General features: G+C 41.5%; 1 protein-coding gene across 4 annotated transcripts in view; it reads right to left on the bottom strand.

Moving 5' to 3' along the window:
• ptprub (protein tyrosine phosphatase receptor type Ub) overlaps positions 1–20,219 on the bottom strand; it is a 199,682-nt gene extending 179,463 nt beyond the window's left edge. For all 4 annotated transcript variants that reach the window (XM_055013822.1, XM_055013823.1, XM_055013824.1 and 1 more), the window contains exon 1: positions 19,976–20,219. In XM_055013822.1, coding sequence (XP_054869797.1) covers positions 19,976–20,045 — 70 coding nt within the window. In that variant the 5' untranslated portion in view covers positions 20,046–20,219. The remainder of the gene's footprint in view (positions 1–19,975) is intronic.
• Positions 20,220–21,564: the final 1,345 nt, after the last annotated feature.

The raw sequence follows: 21,564 nt of genomic DNA, 5'->3' as shown, positions 1-21,564 counted from the left end.
AAATTAACCAAATCCTATTCTCTTTTACTGTTTCCTCATTTTAAAGTAATTCTCCAGTCATTGATTTAAACCCCTGAAAACTGATCTTTATGAATCAAAATTATATATTAAATAGTGTTTTTCAATGAATATAATCCCTTCCTGCCTCAAAATCTATAAATGTAACTCTACACTGTTGCTTTTTTCTAAAATATGTGGATTTATGAAGTGCCTGTCTCTTTCTCCACCCACCACTCTGCTAATTGTTGCAGCTCAAGCACACCAGCTCACCTTCAACTCAGCTAAAACCCTGTAAAACTACTCTACACAACACAATGGTATGTTGGATTAATTCGACAAGACATGTCCAAACGGGAAACGGGAGAAACAATAATGATACAAAAGGCCCCACCCCAAAGCTGACATCTGAACATGTTTTTGAGTTTGAGTCTGCTTATTTTACTCATGATATGTTGTCTAGTACATAAAAAACACAATGTGGACATGTTAACAAGGTAACTTTACCAGAGTGGGTCTTATATAATAGATAATTAAATAATCAATTGTCTATAAAATGTCATTAAAAATGTTCCAACATTGCAGAAGGCATTATAGAAAATCTTGGCCATTTCTGACTGATATGTTATTTAAATAACTAATCCAGTATTAAAATGATCTATTAATTTTCTGTCAAACAACTAATCAGTGCATCAACTCATCATTTTTACACTGATAAAGTATCTGACAAGTCATGATATAACTTTCGCTCCATAAAAGTTAGCTTGAATTACCAGTTACTAAATAATTGGCATTTTAAATGCAAGCTTCTAAGTTGATCCAAATAGTTTTTTCACATGATAGTAAAAGGATATTTTTCATGTCATGCACTTAATTAACATACTTCTGAACACAAGTTTTAAAGTTGACAGCTGTTTAAAAAATGAAGATGCTCCAAGTTCAGGTTTAACAGACAGATACATTCAAGACTTAATGGTGATATCATAACTGAGAATATTCCAAAATTCTGTGCTTTAGTAGAATTTATTAGTGTAAGAAATGATATTCCAAATGCTCTTTGTCTTAACCATCTGAACTTGTGCAGACGTGTTGGGTAGGACTTTATAAAAAAATACCTAACTTAGACTTTTCGTATAATGTACTTTTACTACTACTTTTACTACTTTTAATTTTCGTAATAAGATGCGTAAAGTACTAAATTTTGAACTCGTGAAAAAAATTAAGCTATCAAGCCAATTTCATTAAGTTACTACAACTTCAGTTCAGTGTTAAATTGATGAACGGGAACATCTAAGTTCACATAAAACACAATATTAGGTTGATGGAATCATCAACATTCTTAATATTCTCAAGATAATGGGTTTATCTAAATCAGTAAATTGATTTTTTTTCTTCTCACAACCGTGCATTTAATTAAGTTGTGAGAATATAAATTTTAATTGCTGCTTTTAGAGTGTAAAAAGGTCCAGTACAATCAGAGATATTAAAAAGATACTGTGTCCTCCTCAGTAGAAACACTATAACAGACTCTCTTGTCTCACATCATGATACCCAACACTAATATCACATATTTCTGCAGAGAGTTCAGGAACCCGACAAGCAGAAAGGCCTGTAAAAAGCCACCCTGCCCTGCCCTGCTCGGCTAATGCGACCCTCTCTGCAGGCAGCAGCAAGCGCCAAACCTGACCACGTGATCAATCCAAGCTCGATTTCCTGTGGGGGAAGCGTGGATGATTTTATCAAAGGCCAAGGAAAGAGGGCAGCATTTCTCCACCCAGGCGGCTGATGCATGCAAAAGGTGGCACCGAAAACAGGGACCTGCGACAGGAAGCTCTCCTCCCTGCTGCAGGCCAGAACAGTGCGAGCACAGCGTCGGCTGAGATAATAACATAACATGGTGTATTATGAGCTTTCATGTTGTTAAAACCACTAATGATCTACCTGAGCGACTGTCTTTGTCTGGTTCCTGGTGGCTCCGCTCTAAAGCCGTGCCACACACAGTGTCACGATAATGGAGACGGCTGGATGAATTCCAAAGCTGTAATTTTCCCTCAAATTATAATCTGCGCTTGTAAACAGATATGTGTCCGCGTGCTCGTTTACTCCCGCAGCATCGAAATGTGTTTGCCGAGGAAAAAGGCTTCTCCGCTGATGTTTCCCAGGACGACTGAATTTCCATAGGTGCCGTGTTTTGTCTCTTTCAATCCAGACATTGCAGTCAGCTCCCCTATTTCCTGAAAACATTTTATCAGAGTGGCAGCTCGGCAGAATCCCACTGAATCTGGCCTGTCAGCTCGAGACTGACAACAACAGGGCGGCTGTCGGATGCAGGACATGTGAGATCCATCCCCTCGTTCCCTCCTCTCATCTCCATGTGTCTGCATTTCCCAGCTTCACCTGCCCGCCTCGCACTCTTCACCTTGACCAGACTACACGACTGGGGAGCTGACAAGCCTCAGCATATGTGTGTGGGTTTTTTTGTTGTTTTTTGAAGCATTTGTAGGTCAGAAAAATATAGCCTCACTGGAAGTCTGACAGAAGGCTTAGGAATACCTTTTAGCCTGGACTGGCAGTAAAACCTTGCTTATGAATGTTATATTATAGCAGCGCAGTTGAGGAGAATGCAGAATTTGCAGACGCTTGGAAATAGAGGAAAAGAATGTGACATTCCAACAGGTGAGCGCAGACACAAAGCTATTACAATGCATTACAGGATAAGAGGCAAGACAATTCATGAAAGTGGCCTTCACGGCAACTCCCTCAAGAGATTTAAAATGTTTAATCTGAAGCACACAGCTTTGTGTGGAAGGCTTAGACAGTTGTAATCTAACACGCCTGAGGGAGAGAAAAAATTTTCTCTATTTTCTGGCCAATAAAGTCTCGGGGAACAGGAAGGGACAGGAGTGCAGAAATGGCCATGAAGATATGGCGAGTGATTATTTCAATGAACTGCCTCCTGAGAGAGAGAGAGAGGTGCACTGATCTCGCTATTTTTATTGCACCTCAGGAGGACGCTGATGTATCTGAAAAGCAACACCATTTCCATCACCTAATGCGGAGAGTTAAGTCAAGAGGTGCCGCGGATCAATCCGGGTTAAGAGAGGTTAATGTCGTCTGCCCTCAGAGGAATGAAAGGGCAATTGTGTGACTATGCACGGCCGCGAATGTTTGGGCAAAGACACGCTGCGGAAAAGTGAGGCCCGGATATGAGACACGGCAAAACTGAAAGAGCTGCAGAGGCACAGGTAGAGGCGTGCGTTACTCTAAGTGTGACTTCAATCTACCAAATTACAGAAAGGAGGTTTTTAGACTCGTACCTGCTCATTACCTGAAGATGAGTCACTTTGCAAATTACAGACCAACCAGGAGTTCCAGGTGTATTGACTGACCCTCCTCCTCTGCACACACCCATCCACACATGCATCTCTCCTGCACAAGTGATTTTTTTTGTTCCAAGCGTGATATTTGTACCCTGCACCGCTGTCACCATCGAGACTTGGTTAGTATAATCGAGTTAATCTGAATAGCGGGAACTGGCTAATGAAGTTACCTTCTTCCATCACCCCAGGATGGGAAATTATGTCTCTGTCGGGGGCCTTTTAACCTCCACATACGCGCCTGTTTCTCCCAACAGCCTCCGGAAACACACACCTTCACACACCGGCTTAATGAGTGCCTGGGGAGGCAGGCAGACACACTCTCAAAGACAGGTCTGCTTTGAGCTCCACGCAACACCCTGCCTTGAATACTGAACCCTTTCCCAGAAACACTGAGCGTACTGTAGATTCGCCGAGAAGCCCTAAGGCTGAAGAGGACAAGGACAAAGATGGAGAGGAAACGCAGAGCCGGGTGAAACATGTAGAGTGGAATGATGAGCAATGCAGAGAAATTAAGAAGAGAAAAGCACCTTGGCAGTGCAAAGGATGTGACTGATCCGAGGATGGCGTCTTTTAGAAAAGCTCAGTGAGATCTCGCTGTACTTCATGTTCAGTTTATAACAAGCATCAGAGGACCAGGTCCACATGGGAGATTGTTAAAGAGTGTTTCAGGGCTGTTTTTGACAGTTTTACAGAAAAAGTTGTATACCACATGTTATCATAGCCACAGGAAACAGCTGAATCTTGTAAAATGGAAAAAAAAAAATTAATTTGACCTTACTTTTCCGCAGGATCAAGGCTTGACACCAGTTTCTCCACTAAATAAAAAGCCCAATAATAAATTTAACGACTGAGACATCCCTAAAAAAGTAGGAACAATGAATCATAATGACTAGAAAAGGAAAAAAAAAAACAGCAGACAACAGCTGTGACAAAGCAGATGCTTTCCATGTATGTCTTCCGGTAATTCAGACTCAACAGTTTCTGCAGCTGCTTCACAATAAAAGCCTCCCAGAAAAACAAGCAGATGTCAGCTGATTAGTGCAAATCAGCTGCATCAAGTGTTGAACTACACTAAGTTGAGCTTACATACTGAGCTAAATCTGCATTTTGATAGTTTTTGTAGTTTTTAGCCTTAACTAGGCTGCAACTAACAATTATCCTCATTGTCAGTTAATCCGTTGATAATTTTCTCAATTATTTGATCAGTTGTTTGGTCTGTAAAAGGTCAGAAAATGGTGAAAAATGTTAATCAGCGTCTCCAAAACATCAAATGTAAAAGTATTGTCCACAACCCTAATACATTTGTTTACAGTCATAAATAAGGACAGAAACCAGAAAATATTCACATTCAAGTCAATGAAATCCAAGAATTTCCACCTTTTATTTAACTGATTATGAAAAGATTATCAAAATAGTCGACACTTAATGAATTAATAGATCCAACCCATTAGCTTTGTGTTTAGCCAGGTATCTAAGGACGGGAATTGCATGACAACAGTGGTGTCACGGTACTCCCATTCTGCAATTTACTGCAAAATGATAATCTATGATTGGTCATGATATCATGGAACTGATTTTTTAAAAGTATTAAAAAATACCCCTAAAGAGTCAAAAAGCAAAAACTATATAATAATTCGCTGCATTGTGGTGTTTAATTGTGAGTGTATTTTTAATATGATTTGACTTCAACAGTTTGTCAGTTCAATTAATTAACTCTCTCTCTGCCACCACAAGGAGTTGTGAAGTGGTGACTGCTGTAAGTTGGTGAGTAAATGCATGTTAAGCAGCTGCAGCTTTGTCTTTCTATTTCTTTAGAACTAAAATTAAAAACTCTTTAGCAACAGTAACAAGTTAAAAGGATTTCTCTACACAGTAAACAGTTTCTTAACCATCACAAAGCTATTTGTTACAGCTTCTAAATCAGCCCTATTCAATTAGCGGCCCGCGGGCCACATGCGGCCCGAAAGCAACCCTCGAGTGGCCCTAAAGCAACTGCCGAGTGATTGGGCCGAGAAAAACAGAAAAACATCTTTCAGTAACACTGACAAATTCTTACAAAAATTCCAACATTATTGCAAACATTGAATGCAACACCTAGCAACTAACCCACAATGCATTGTGTTGAGGAGACGCGTTTGAAAAGTTAACATTAACAGTTCTATACAGGCTAAAATAGCAGCATGTCTTTTTCTATCCTGAAACGACAACTCGGCGAGGAAAACCGTCAGTTTAATCCTGCGTGGACTGACAAGTATTTATTTATTTACCACCAGGTCCGAACACCAAACCAATGCGTTTACTCTGCAACGAGTGCTTTGCAGCGCTGAAAGATTATAATGTCCGAAGACACCACGTTGGAAAAACATGCCGCGTTTCGGACAAACTTTCCCGAGGGATGTCATGAGAGAGCGGCTATAATTCAAAGTTTGACTGCATCTTACAACCGGAGCTGTACTACAATGAAGCGGACCTGCACAGCTCAGGAAAGGGCCACGAAAAAGAGGCTGTTCACAGACTCAGAAACTGTGAAGGACTGCATGTTGGCTGTCGTGGATGAAGTTTTAACGGACGATAAAGTTAAGACGAGTGTGACATCTGCTATCAAACAGGTCTGACACGTCAAACATTCTCGCCACAGATGTCTTCGAGACATGGTAAGTGCAACAAAGCAGCGTGCTGTAGCAGACACTAAAGGTAGTTTTATGTATTTATGTGACTATTTTCTGTTCACTTATTATAAGTTTAATATTTAAGAAAGACATTTTGTTTTGACAGTTATTTCACTTAGTTGCACTTTATTATGCACTTTGATGTCAGCTTTATTTCGTTTCAAAGGGATAGTAACTATCACTGTGCCTACTGTTTATTTTTTTGATTATATGCACTGAAGATGTGACTGTCTCAGATGAGACCAAATATGGACAGGGACAAACTCTGTTTTTTGTTATTTCAAAAGAAAAAAAAATGTCTCAAGTTCTGAAACGTTACTGTTAAACAAGTTACTTTTTAATGCACTTTGAGATGTGACCAAAACAAAAGATGGTGTTTCTTAGTTTTTATGTTCATATGCACCTTAACCTGTGCTTATATTTACCTATCAAAATGTGTTGAAGTTGTGTGTTTGAAATGTAAAATTTAAAGAAGCAGTATTTCAGCACAGGTTTAGTTTAAGTACTGCTCTTCTATTGTGTTTATGTCCTTTTGAATGTGGCAATACGTTTATAAACATCCACTGTGTTTGTTATCTTATCTGTTTGTGTTTATTTTAAATGGTTAACTTTGCTCACTGTCTGCTAAAAACGTCCGGCCCAGCTCATGTTCTTAGTCTGAAAATCCGGCCCGAGTCAATTTTTAATTGAATAGCCCTGTTCTAAATCCTTTGCAATGAGGGATTTCAGAAACTATTACAGAGATTTCTAGCTCTGTTTCTTGCAGTAGTTGAAAAAAAAGCACAACTTTCTGTCACCCTCTTATGAAAAACACATTTTCTTTTCAATAAAACCTTCCTCTCAACCTCACCTTTCACCCAAACTTCTCCTATTATTAAGTTCTACCAGAAAGTATCAACCAGACACACAGACTTTTATTGCAGCTGAGGAAAAATCTGTCTTCTTAATCTTTATGGCAGACGGACGGATGGACGGATGGACCAATCTTAAATCCTTCAACAGGAGCTCGAGGCACCACAGGGACTCACTGGACTGGGATAAATCCTCAGTTCCATGGCCTCAGCACTGAATGAGCCCATTCCCCCAGGAGCACATGAGCCTAACCAAGCCAAAAGACAAACCAGTGAAGTGAGAAACTCTCCTCTGAGAGGTAAAACCGAGTTAATTCATCTGCTATAATGACAGTCCACCATTGCATCTCCCCCAACCGCCACTGAATCCCAATCAAAACATGTCTCCTACTCTTAGAACACATAGAATCAGACACTTGCTCTTTATTCTGGCTCATATTAAAAGTCAAGTTGCCTGGGAAGAGTTTTTCTTCTTCGCCTTTCCAGTCAGAGTGAATAAAGCCACGCCAGCCAGACAAACACATTCCTGTCTGCCTCTTGTTTCTGGCAGCACTACCTCAGACGTGACTAAGTTAGCCCTCCATGCTGTGCAGTCCCTCTGATGGGATTAGCGCTTAAAGACTGTGGAAAACAATTCCCTGCTCCCTCTCAATAAGGTCAAAACAAAGCATTGTTGTGTCATGTCATGCACCGATAATTCTGCCAGCTATGCACCTCGAGCAGTGTTTTCTAATGCACGAGCAGCTGATACCGGCAAAGTTCATGTGTAAATAAGAGTAATGCGATAAATTAGGTGGTTCATTTGATGTAACCTTTCTGTGTTTGGATAAATCTTCTCCCAACATTGTTATTATTCACACTGGCCTGGTTCCATATCCTTTGTAAAGGGCAACAAATGGAGTCACTTATGGAGGTGGTGTACAGGCTACAAGCATCGGGTTACCTCTGCACATGGAGCCGGTCTGGCCCAACTCTGACCCTCTCTCTGCGTTGTGTGTGCTGGTGTGGGGAATGATGACAGCAGAGGACCACGTTGATGTAGCCAACAAATTTATTTTGTAGTGCAAATAAAATGCGTGTTAGGTACAGCGATGATGCGGTCTCTCGCTAGCCGCTCTACTCCCAAAGGGATCACAGGCCGTCTCTTATAACATAGTACACAAGCACAAAATACATAAACATTAAGACAGAAATATGAAAAAGATTGAACAATATATACAAAGGACAAAAAAAGGAGAGGGAGCTCACATACCTAGCACAAATAAAATGCGTGTTAGATACAGCAGTGATGCGGTCTCTTGCTAGCCGCTCTGAAAAGGAGATACAAAAAGTCCTCACTACACCGCTGTACCTTACCAAAAACAACTGTATAAAACTCAAACAATAGACAAAAAACATGTAGAAATGACAGATTTTAAGCCACATTCTAATTTTTTTCTCTGTATCTGAACCTACAACAGAAAGCACTCTCTGTTCATTCACCTACTCCCAACGGGATCGCATGGAGATGAGCGAACAGAGAGGAAGTGACGCGGAAAGGACAAAGGTCAAGTAAAAATCGCAAAAATAAAAGTCACAATGTCAAAATAAAATAAAGCTCCCCAAAAAAGAATTGATACACAATAATAATGACAAAAATGACAAAACAAAATTGAATAACAATGTAAACAAAAACAAGGAGGGATTTTGAGTGAAATTAATAGTTATACTGAAACACCTGTTACACACACACAAAACAATAAAAGGCAGGACGAACAAGAAAGTAGCTATCTCCCCCCTCTTTGTTTCACATGCCAAACACGGGCTATCCATTTCAGCGACCATGTTTCCTAAAGTAGAGGAGGGCGAGGACCCGCGGGTGTCAGGCTTTTAGTCCTGCCTTACAGCTTCAGCTAATGAGAACATTAATTACATTCCACGAAATTATCTCAAAAACAGCAAGTTTGTGTTCATGCATTCACAAGAGAGACCAACAATCATGCATGTTTCATTTTGGAGGTGCCGGTAAAAGGCAAATACGACTGAACGCTGCTAAAATACCTCGGGGAGGTGTACTGCAAAATATTACCATTTTCTAATTAGGTTGAGGCAAATTTTTAAAAAGTTCGAATACATGAAGGGGGAAGAAAAAGCAGCAAGGTAGAGAGCTGCACACTGTGGGTAAACAAAGCTCTCTGCAGTAAAGCCTATTAGTGCAAAGCAAGGAATCTCAGCATCAACAGGGTTCCATTGTCAGTTGTTTCACTGTCACATGATAGCACTGCTAAGCAGAGTAATACCCATATTAGCCACCATTCTACTAATGCTTTTTCTCCTGTCCCCTGTGATCAGCCTGCTTCCAGCCATAATCCCGGACTAAGCTGATTCTTAATTACCCTGGCTGTCCGGATAGACAAAGGCCAAGGCCGACCTGCTCTGAGGTCTCTCACACTGTGTACTCCAGCTACTCTCTAAACACAGACCGCCTCTGAAGCCCGTTTCCCCACCAAAGACAAAGCCTGACTTTTTGATCTTTGCAGTGCAATGCATTTATCATGAGAAGAGTTATGTCCTAAGAATGGTATGCTAATTTTTTTCATTAGCATTTTCACACCTCGGAAGAATGAAGCAAACAAAAGCTCCCATAATAATCCACATGGCTGTGATTTATGGAAGTTCAAAATGGCCAAAGGAGTTTAGCAAATATTTACATATAATCAGGTGGGAACAATCACCAATCTGGCTCTTCCACATATACAAAACACACACCCAGCCACTCGCCAGTGTGCATACAAACACCCACACACACACAGAAGGGCCAGGCAATAATTACAATCTTCTGTTTGTGGTTTTGAATTAAGCTCTTTGTTAACGACACCCCGTGGGCACCCTGGACATTCTTGCATATTCCTGGCTTTGTACTAATGTGAGACACGCAAATGTGTGCTCTGCCTTTGGCTGCAGTGGGTCCGCCGTGCTATCTGAAAATGGCATAAAAGCTTTTCCATCCATATTAGCCTTTTCCAGGCCCTTCTCTGCCATTCACATCAAAATGCCAAAAACAACAGCGCAGCACTGAAATTTTCTCCACTGGTCATGCACGGGCCCCTCTGGAGTCGGCAGCTTTACAGCAGATCACATCACAGCGGCGGTGTCAGCGTTTTGAAAAGCCCCACTTTTCCCCAGCATTTTAAGAATCGTCCATCGAAGACATTTTTTAAAAGGTCAGATTTCAGTGACTGCTTAGTATTGATGGCACAACTATAACCCCAAATCATAAATCACAAATTTTGCCTCCGTGGGTTCTGCAATCCTTAAATGCTTCACGTGGAAAATGGCCCAAAAAATTGGGGCAACAGATAACACTTTTCCACTGACAGACAGACAGGCAGTTCTGTATGCGGGTATTTCAAAAAAGTTTAAGGGGTGTATACCAATGTTGGGGAATAACTGTAGAATATAAAGCCTTACATTACTGTCCACAAACATTTGTAAGTTTAAAGCAATCAAAGAATAATGGAGATCAAAGCTTGGAGCTGGCTGCTGTTGCTCCAGGACAATGTCCAGGTCCACACAGCATCAGGTGGCAGAAGCAGCTAAATGTGGCTCTGAACTGTTGCTCCACGAACCTTACTCACCCGATCTGCCACCTTCTGACTTAATCTTCACCGCCTTCTTGCACAGTCTCCATTTTCAGGGTGTTGATGAACTCGTGCATGCTATTGAGGAGCACCTAGAGTCTCAAAATGTGACCTTCTTCCACAAAGGTATAGCAAAGCTTGAACTTCAGGGGACCAATTGCATTGAAGTTAAAAGAGATTATGTTGTCGTGAAGACATTTTTTCTCCTGTGATGTTTTCTGGTGAGGCCAATAATGGATATCATGCATACAGAATAATATGGAAAAAGGCTCCATCATCTCCCACTTCAACCCATAAGCCCCTCTTCTCTTGGGCCGATCACCTCCCATCTAGCCTCCTCTCAGCCGGTGGGCCGAGTCCAGCCGGAGAAGAAACCGTGGCCTTTGAAATTGTCTGATGAGCTGTCTCTCCGGCACACCAGGAGCGCTCACTCACCCAAGAGAACCCTGGAGGGCCCTGGAGGACTGTGGAGGTCCAGAGAGCCCTGAGGGTATGTTTGTCAAGACTTCAGGTGAGAAGAGGATCGTTCTTCTGGGCCTGTATAAACAGACCCAAACATCAAAGCCGTGCACTGGCATTAGCTCTTTCTGAGCTACACATGCACAGCGATGTGAGGATAAAGTGCACATATTTTCTCAGTCAGGAGTTATCTCTCGTCTCTCTTTATCCTTGGAGAAATCACTTACACACTGTCTAAATACACTGGGAAGAAAATACTGATTAATCTTTGCGCCTTCGGGCACCATCTAACCAAAACAAATGAATAATATACACTGTTTTCTACGAGTCGGACATTAATGAACACTTGAATGTGCACATACAGGAAATGCTAAAGAGGTGCACACCCTGAGCTGCTTGCCCCTGAAATGTCTTACATCTATACAAAGTGAATTAGGCGTGAGAGGGGAAAGAGATGTTTTTTTCATGGAAAAAAGGTACTCAGGATCCCCTGAGCAACTGCTGCAATAGCGGCATGTCAAAGTGAGGAGGATTGTGATGGGAGGTCATGTAGGATCGAAAGGAGAGTTTCAAGAGGAAGAAGACAATAGGCTGACTGTGACAGGCAGTGTTTGAGAAATCAATAGGCTCTGCTTTTGTTCTGGCTCACTTCAGCACCTGAATCAGAACAAGGCGTCAAAGGCCGACTGAGTTCCCAAACTCTCTTCACTAACATCACTTGACAAAAGCTTTTCAACCCATTCGGCGGTCAGGACTCAGCATATGCGCCAGTATATCACAGCACTAAAAACACTCCACAGAGCCGCTAGTTTTCAAATCAGATATTGATACAAAGCACCTGCAGTCCAGACTAGATTGAGGACTGCATGCATTCTGCAATAATAAGAAAAATTACACCACTTTTTTTTTCTTTACCCAATAAAACCGGAGGACTGGTGTGTAACTTTTCCCGCATAGAACGGTGATGAAACTGCATGCAATGTTCACATCGCTGTGGTGGAAACCATATAACTCCACTTTTCATTTCAAGATTTTAGAGGCTTAGAAAATTATAGATGAACTCCTTGGATACCTTGTACATTTGATCCAATTAAAAAACACACAGGCACACAAGGACAGACAATATCACTTTCTTGCTGATAATACTTGAACGTTCCAAATCCCAAGAACTTGCTGGGTGTTTTTTGCTCACAGTGGGTTCGTTTTTTACTGCAACATTAAGTCTTGCACCTCTATGGAAACGGCACACCCATGACTAGAAGTAGAAAGAACTCAAAACTGTCTTCTGTGCAGTATGTCTAATTTACAATCCCATAAAAAAAGCATGAATGTGGAATTTCTTGGATTATTTCTTTTACTGAAATTGGGGGGAAAAGGGAATTAACAAGTACATTTTTGTGCCCAAAGGTGTGGAGAAAAAAATGACTCTACATACTACGCATATGTATTTTACATCTTACACATTTCATTTTTTTCCATACTTGTCTCCTATCTGCTCAGTGTGAACACAGACTGCAGTTCAACCCAGTTCAGGCAAAAAGTCCCTGAATTTTTGTTACATGATCATTCGTCACAGCAGAGTCACTCACAGCTTCACACCACTGGACAGAAAAGGGGAGATTTTTTTTGTTTTTTGAAGATTTTGGTTAGAACAAACTTTATTTTTGGCAGAATTTTAAATGAGATGAAATATCACGATTTCAAGCTTCCTTTCGGTCAAGTTTCTAAAATGGAACCACACTTTAAAGATGAGTAGTTCAAGGATCATAGGAAATCTGAAAATCTGAAAATCTGATGATTTCTTCAGTTTTTTCTGTTTCTTTTTCTGATAAATGGTGTGATTTTGGCCGTTTCTTTAAAGACAACACGCATCTCAAAGGCACCGGTGGGTTTTGGGGGTCAGAGGGTTAAACCAGGTACTTCATATACGTTATCTGTGCTCAACAGGTCTGAAATCAGTCCGCTGACTGATTTCCTGCCAGCTGGCACCTGTGCCACCACAGCTGCCATGACCGACCCATAACCCACCAGCAGCAGCAGCTGTCACAGCTGAGTGTCACCACTGTGCCATGGGACTGTGCTGCAGGGAACAAGAGACAAAATGCCTTCAATTCAACAGCAAACAGGTAATGTAAGCTCAGAGCTATATAGCTGCGCAGATTCTTTAAAAGACCTCACTTTTAGCTTTTGATTTCACGCTAGGCGAGCCTCAAATACTGTGCTCTTTTAAATCAGCACAGCAGACATTATCCATGCTCTGTTACACTTTAATGCTCTTCAATTTCCACTGTCCTAATAAAGTTTATGTGAAAGACTGTCAGTCTAATAAGTGTGAGATACATCAGGGTGATGAGTGTTCAGGTTCATGGCTCGGTCTCTGTGAGGATATTTTTTTACCCAAAGGGACTGGACAAACTAGAAATACCACTTTTTTTCTTTCAGATCATGAAACAAAGACAACAGACGCCTGCATCAATTATACCGGCAGGGAGAAAAATATCCCAAAGAGAATGTTTTGACTTTTAGAGCAGTGTCAGAGGGCTCAGATTTCACTGGGAGATTCGTATGCAGAGGGCTGCACCGGCATCTGAACAGTAGGTCAGACCTCGCTACAGCAATCCTGGCCTGATCCTCAACTTTGACTCCAGCAAACCTGCGTTGCACCACATATACACCACAGCAGAGGGCCCGAGGAATCTGACGGTGAATTTGTTGACCCAGAGAAAGGTAAAGAACTGAAACACGGCCAGCGGGCTAAATATAAACTGCCCAGGAGGCTGGCTTTCCTCTGGGCAGGGGGATAAGGAGCAGCGCTCGCAGCATCAGTCTTGCAGACCCACTTTTCTGGAAACTCACTAGCTCGAGGTAGAAAACACGGAGCCCTGCTTATTTCTTTGTTGGATAATTACACATCTGCGCGTGTGCTCGAGCTACGCAGTCACACTCTTTTCATATCCAGGCTATAAACAATGGTCCATCTGTGTTCGATGATGAATTTCCGTGTCCATTATTCAAATAAAACATATGCTTTAAGCGATAATGAATATAATAGCTGTGTCATTTGGGACCATGAGATCAAGGAGATATTTACTTTGAATGTACAGTCTTCAGCCTTCGTATGGAAATGAGGCTCACTCTTTCATGTTTAAGAGGACTTTCTCCCCTTTCACAATGCTACCAGCATTCCTCTGCTGCAAAGCAAACCTCTCTGTCTGCACTTACGTCATGCAAGTCCTGGCTGGCCAGCTGGCCAACTCCCCACTCCTACATCAAGCTTGCAGGCCACAGGCGGGATGACACTTTGATCAAATTTAAGTAAAATGGACTTCCCAGAGTTTGAAAGATCAATACCACATTAATAACACCTGGCTGAGGGAGCCGAGGATCCTGCACTCGGGTTGTTGCTGCAGAGTGGAAAAAAGGAAGAGACAGGCCAAGGCAGGCCACTGACTGTAAATCTCCCAAGTTTTGGCATCTCTTCCAGGCTGCTGGAAGGTGTCACAGTAACCCTGAAGACCTCATAGTGGCGGCAGCTCAAGTCCCTGCTAGCGTCAGTGTCAGGGCGGGCTGAGTCACTCGGCACCGTGGGACCTTCCTGCATGGCGAGGGCTTCGGCGTGAGATTTCCTGCTCTAACGAGCAAAACACGGAGGTGCTGAACACATGTACACAAGAATCTAAGACACAAATTCACTCTCAAACCTTCAGACTGCGACTTTCAAATTAAAATACTAAGTGGTCTGTGCATCTCTTATAGAAGAATTGCTGTAATTACACTTTTAAAATGTTGGAAATGAATGACTTCTACGCCAAATGTTCAAAGTGATTGAATCTTCTTCAACAGAAACATGCATCGGTGAGCTGTTAACATGCTAATTTCTCAAGTGTCTCATTGCCTTATGTTTCATGGTCATTTAACACTTTTCTAAAGGAGGAAATTAGTTTTTTTGATTTCTCACTTTTTGGTCTGTTAATAACACACTCACAATAAAAGACCTTATCATGTAAAATTATCTCCAACCGCCCGGTTCTACTCCGAGTGGTTCCTTTCAGTGGTCTTTGTCAGAGCCTGGCCAGACTTGATCTAAGCAAGATCACAAAGGTGGGTTCAGGCGAAATGGCAGAGGAGACACACACACACACACACACACACACAGTAGACACAATACTGCTTCTGACCTGTTTCTCAAAGACCACGACCTGTCTTACAAAACACGACTCCCAACCAGGATTTGACCTTTCTGAAGAGCAAAACAATCCTCCGCCTCAGTAGGCCACCAAAAAAAAAAAAAGTTAAGCTGAGTTAGAAACAGTAACATGTGATAATTAAAAGGAGAACAGCAAAACACTTAGCGGGACTAATTAAGCACAACAATCACAAGATGTGCGTGAGCTGCAGTCTCGCATGAAGAAATCTCTGCACACTCAGCACAGCACAAACTTAGATGTGATGCATCACAAGGAAGATAAGGAATGAGACCAGATCCAGACAGAGGAGGCTTCTCGACGGACACATGCTTCCACTACGAGGAGCCCCAGTCACGGCACTTGGCATGAAGCAGCGCTCCTTGAACACATGGAGTAGATGGATACGTTTCATCTCCCAGTCTTATGAGATGAGTAAGCCAATCGGGGCCTGGCTCTCCTCCACATAGCCCCACGTTACAATAGATCAGAGACAGAGGAGACTGAGCAGCAGAGCAGACGGCTCCTCACATAAACACAACGTTGAATCACACACACACACACACACACACACCAACATGAGTGCTGAGGGCAGAATGGCCGGCAAGCTCAGCAAAAGTCCTGCTGTGGCCTCAGCAGACAGCAAAACATCCATCTGAATGAATCCCTCTGTCATTCTCAGCTCGTCTCTCTGAAATTCTTTCCTCGCCTCCAATCCCTTCCCTCCTTGTTGCAAAGTTTTCCATCTGCTCTCGGAATTACTGATTCCCACAAAGATGGAAATCAACCAGTCTTTTCAGGAGTCTGATTCAGGCCCAATCCCTGCTACCCCTCACACTCCAACCACAGATGGTGGCCTGGTTCCTGCAGGGAGCACTTCCACTTGGTGGATTTGCTGCAGCATCGAGGAAACATTATCAACATGTAGCTTACTTCTTTGTTGTTGTTTTTTTCTTCTTTTGCAACAGCAGTAATGCACAAACTCATCTCCGGCTCTTATTCCGCTTTTTCCGCTGGATGCTTATTATAGAGCACATCTAATGGACTCTCAAGAACCAATATGTAACAGTTACAAATAGATGCCGTGCGATGAATAATGAAAAAACAATACAGTTTAGAAATATAGAAAACACGTAAATTGGTGCATATTTAAATGGCATGAAGATGATTCTTTTAAACAAATATTAAGCACATTTAATATTAACAATTTAAGCCCTGCAATAAATAGATTTGTTTCTCTGAAGTGCTGGATCTCCTATATCCAGTTTAATCTCTACAGCATTTTCCTTATGTCTTCTTACAGCATGTATCAGTGTCAGTATATCTGTTAGTGCCCTTCTATGAGGGCTGTCCTCTGATATATTTGTGCCCCTTAACCCTCTGAACAGTGGGTTTGAAATGCAAATTGTTTTTTTTTTTAATTGCCAAAATTACACTATTTATCAGAACCAGAAGCTGTAAAAATAAACAGAATTGTTCGATTTTTAGGTTTCCGACTGACCTTGAATGAATCACTAGTAACATGCTATCCTGTTAGGAAACAACCAAATCTAAGCTTAAATGCTGTATTCACTGCTGTCACTGTATTCCACGTCTTGTTAAAAAAAATTGCCAAAATTTAACCATTTGCAATAACCTGGTTCTGTAAAAAAATAAAAAATTTTATGCTCCTTGTTGCAACTGTGAAGCCTTTTCCCAATTCCATTGTGATCAACAATCATGCAACAAAAATTCTGGCATTTTTGGCATCAACTAGGTTGAACTGCAGGCTGTGCTTAAACCGAGTAGGAGATGCATGAAAAAGAATAAAACATCTAAAGAGTAAAATATCTATAGTATGTAGAGTCACAATCCATTTTTCCAGTAATGGTAACACTTGCAAAAATGCTTTACATGTTCATTTCAAGCTCTTTTAGCTATTTTTGTAAAATAAATCACCAAAAAATGTAACATTTTTTCCTTTCTTTTTATGATTTACGTCATTTTAATCACATAATACTGATGGAAACACATTCCCGAGTCCTCTCTACTTCTAGCCATGGTTGTTCTGTTTCCTTAGAGGTGCAGGACTTTAAACTACAGTGTATAATGAGCCCACAGTAAGTAAATTTGCTCAGAGTTCACAGGGTTAACCTTGACCACAACAAACGTATTCAGTTTACTATCACATATACCACAGAAAACCACAAAATATTTACATTTATGAAGGTCGAACCTCTGATGTTTGTCATGTTTTCTTGAAAAATGATGATTATCGTTGCAGTTCCGCTCCCTCTTTGCTTGATGGTTCCATATCATGTTTCCCAATATTGCTGCTGATGTTTATGCAGTGTAAACCAGAAAGCCCTGAAGCATTATTCATTCCACGCCACGCTTCAACTTAGACAGTCTGGTCTTCACAGTCCTTTTCATCTCAGTCCAAGTGTTATCTTATTCACTGAAATAAGCAAAAAGGATATTCTGCCTTAACTTTAGATCAAACCGGGAAATGACTCATGAGACACGGGATAATTACACCACTCAGTTGACAACATTCGCTGCTAATAGAGGAAACAGATGGTAAGCGAGCATCTATTCCATTCCCATAAGAGAAGACAGAGGACTGAAAGTGTCAGATCTGGCTACACAATGAAAAAACAAAAAAAAAAAGCACACACACAGCATGGCAGCGACACAACTGGACTTTCACTTTTATAATCTCTTTGCGCCTGAGAATGCAAATGCAATATTTTCTTCCTTTTATCAAGCAGACAAGCAGAGTCTCCATATCTCACAGAAGGTAATAATTCCTCCCCGACAGCCTGGACTGACCGCCGCATGAGCAGGAAAGAGTTATGGAAAAATATGGATTAGATCAGGGTGAAAAGGGCGAGAAATCCCCACAGGAGAGTCTTTAATTGTTATTACGCATCCAAGGTTAAGGTGTGGTCTTCACACAATCATAGCGATAAAGGCGGTATTAATCAAAAGAGGCACTCTGAGGATCGTGGGAGTCAAGGCTGCATTTATGCCTCCTTGGTCTCTCCTCCTTCAGGATGTAGGCAGGCGGAGAAGCATGAAGGGCCAGTAGGGGGATCAGCAGAGGAGGAAGCCACAGAAACTGGCAGCATTTTAACTATTAACCACTAATAGGAAGGTAAAAGCACAGATGCTGAGGCTTGCAACACTCCAGTCGACAAACTAAAAAACCGACAGCATGTAAATTCCTGTTGACAGATACTCTCACACAGCGCTGTGTGCTGGAGCGTTGCTGTTCCATTCAGCTCTTTTAATTACCTGTGTGTGTGATTTAATCCTTCATATGTCTCAGCCTATTCCTCTTAATGATGTGCTCCATTCAGCTCTTGACAATACACATTCTGCTTGCACGGGTTTGGGTTGTTTTGTTTTTTTTCCCCTTGTTGTACATACAAGTGAGCATAGCTTTTCCCATCTCTCATGAAACAGTAGCAGTGCCAGGAAGAAATACAAATAATGGCAAGAATCTCAAAGAAATATCTTGCTTCAGCATGTGAGTAGCACCGTGTCGCATACGCAGTGTTAAAGCAGCCCATAGTGTAAATGTTATCAGTATTACTTCCTTATTACTCTGCTTTTTTATGCCCCCACAATTCTTTGTGTGTGTGACAGAAATTCAAACAGGCCCGAGTCACTTCAGCCTTTAGACAAAAGCTCTGTAATTAAATGGCATAAATGACTAACAAAATTTGACAAATAAAAGCTGATTTGGAAAACATGAATTTGAATGAACGTGAAAAGGTCTGTGTCAGATACATATGAAAGATTTATTTATACCGCTTTGTCTCTCCCTCTCTCTCTTTCTCTCCACCTCCCTGATATGCAGCTGAGTTTCATTTTGGAAAAGATTTATTTATCCTACTGGAACACTATTGAAATAAAAGTCAGAAATTGCATATTTTTTTTATCCTTTTATCTTTAAAAAAAAAAAAAAACACTGAATCTAACCATGTTACAATCCACAAAACAGAAAAAGAGGACTTTCTTCTTCCCTAACAACCATTTGAAATGAATATTTTTTTCACATCTTGGAAGATTTACAGCTGACTGAATGAGTTTTCAGCCCAGAAGACCAGAAGCAGCTCATCACACAGGAGGAAAATCCAGCAGCTTTGAGGCTTGGATCTAACAGCTTCTCCACAGTGCAAATTTGGTTTCAATAATCAATAACCATTTCAATGTCACAAATCCCATCAGATTACAAACTTTCAAGAAGTCTAGAATAAGCAATGCAACCCGACGCCTGAATGGAGGAAGCTCCAGGTTCTAGTGTCTGGATGTCATGACAGATTGAGGGGATGTTGGCGCACAAATATTGTTTAAATTGACGACATTATGCGCCTTCGTGGCTCTCTGGGGGATTTTTTGTTGCTTCCAACTTTGGATCCAACACCTTTTCGGTTACCTGGCCGCTTTAGAGGCGCTAAACAAAAGGCAGAGGCAGCGTAGGGAGGATTGTGTTTGGGGAAATGGGAGCTTTTCCCCCCAGAGCACCAAGGCGCAGTCAGCCAAAATAACCAAGATTGTTTTTACGCACAGTAAAAAAGAAACTTGATCCAAACTTGTTAAAATAAAAATGTTTATATTCCTCACTGGGAGGGTTAATACTGTCCCATAGGTAAGTCGCGGCAAAGGGGCAGAAAGCCGCAGATAAACGCAGCAACGTGTTAGGAAACACAGGCACAAAGTTGGCACCTTCAACCAGACTCGCTCCGCTTTTGCTTTCAGTGGAGTTTGATCCACATGTAAAAACTTCCCAACTGCGTTTAGGAGACCGAGGTGGAATACGGGTCTTACCTGTTGGCCCCTCGATGCCATCGGCGTAGATCTGAACAGACAAAATCAGCAGAAAGGCGCAGGTGTTCATCGTGTAGATGTTTTAGTCCACTTTAAATGTGCAGAAGGAAGCATTTCATTCACTCCGTGAGATCCGGACGCACAAGTGGCGGAGCGGAGCCCATCTATTCCCCACAATATGTGACTGAGTGGAGTTTCGGAGACACTGAGGGAGACAGGGCAGAGCTAGTTCTGCAAACTGACGTCAGGGTAAACAGTTCAGGAGAGAGATTGTCTTTCTCAAGCCCACTTTCCTTTCCCAGCCTCCACTTCTCCACAGGTTCAAGGTATGAGTCGGGCGCCTCCAAGTGGCCAAATCCGGCAGAGGCACTGTGGTATTCAAGCGTCGGCCAAGCAAAACCCCAATCTGTGTGTGTGTGCGTGCTCTTAGTTGTTCAGTTAAGCCCAAAACTATTAATACCCATAACAAATTTAGATTTATCGTGAATTTACATTGGCCCAAAAGGCTTATTCTGACTGGAAATGACATGAATAAGTGGCAAAAGGTGTGTTAGAGATGTAAATGATGATTTTTAACTATTTTTTATCAAAAAATGGTCTGTGCCAAAATTATTCATAACCCTCAGCAATGAATGGTTAGTTCTTTATTTGCATCCACATCAGTCTAACAGTCTTTCTGCATGTCTTCACTGGGATTTCGTTCCATTTTTCTTTGTGACAATCTGCAGGTCTTTGAAGTTAAAGACCTTGCTATCACTCTGGTCTCCAGTTTCCTCCACAGATTCTGGATGGGATTCTGGCTGGGCTGCTCAGAAATGTTGATATTGTTTAAATCATTTCTCCACCACTTTGCCTGTGTGTTTCAGATCATTGTCTCGTTTGAAGTTTTTCTCCTGACTGCCTGATATTTCCTCCAGAATCTTAATGTCGTCCTCTTTTCTCATGATGCCGTTTACTTTGACAGAGTTGTCCAAAATTATTCATACCCCTATGTAATTAATGACAAGTCCTTCATTTGTGCCTTCACTGGGATTGTCATTTTTCTTTGTGACATTTTGCAGATCTTTGAAGTTAAAGGCCTTCAACTGATGACAAAGCACTTTCTTCTTTGTCCAGGTGAGCTTTTATGCGTCTGTCTTGGAGAATTGGAGTATTCCTTCATCAGATTCATGGAGACCAGCCTTGTTCTTGGTTGGCTTGAGTGTCTGACTGACAATTTGCAACCACAACTGCTCGGATTCATCAGGATGGTCTTTGTGCTGTTCTTTGGATTCTTCTTGACCTTTTGCACTAATATTCTTGCCAGCACAGGTGTCATTTCTGGCTCCTTACCATGTGCTTGAGATTTTTCACAGTGTGGAACTCCTTGTGCTTTTTTGATTCTGCTTTGCACTGCCGCCAGTGGCACTTGAAAACATTCCATAGCCTTTCCTTGTCTTGTAAGCAGCCACAGTGTGTAAAATCAGAGGTCCTCACTAAGCTCTTTGCTTTTAACTATGACTTGAAATTGACTTGTGACTGACTAAACAACTACTACATCATCTTTTCTCAGTTTATATTGTATTAGAATGCTCTATAGCCTGGACTAT

The sequence above is a fragment of the Amphiprion ocellaris genome, chromosome 9 (genome assembly GCF_022539595.1).
Source record: "Amphiprion ocellaris isolate individual 3 ecotype Okinawa chromosome 9, ASM2253959v1, whole genome shotgun sequence".
Classification (NCBI taxonomy): domain Eukaryota; kingdom Metazoa; phylum Chordata; class Actinopteri; family Pomacentridae; genus Amphiprion; species Amphiprion ocellaris.
Note: the sequence above shows the minus strand (reverse complement) of the source record. Positions and strands in the feature narration are given on the sequence as shown.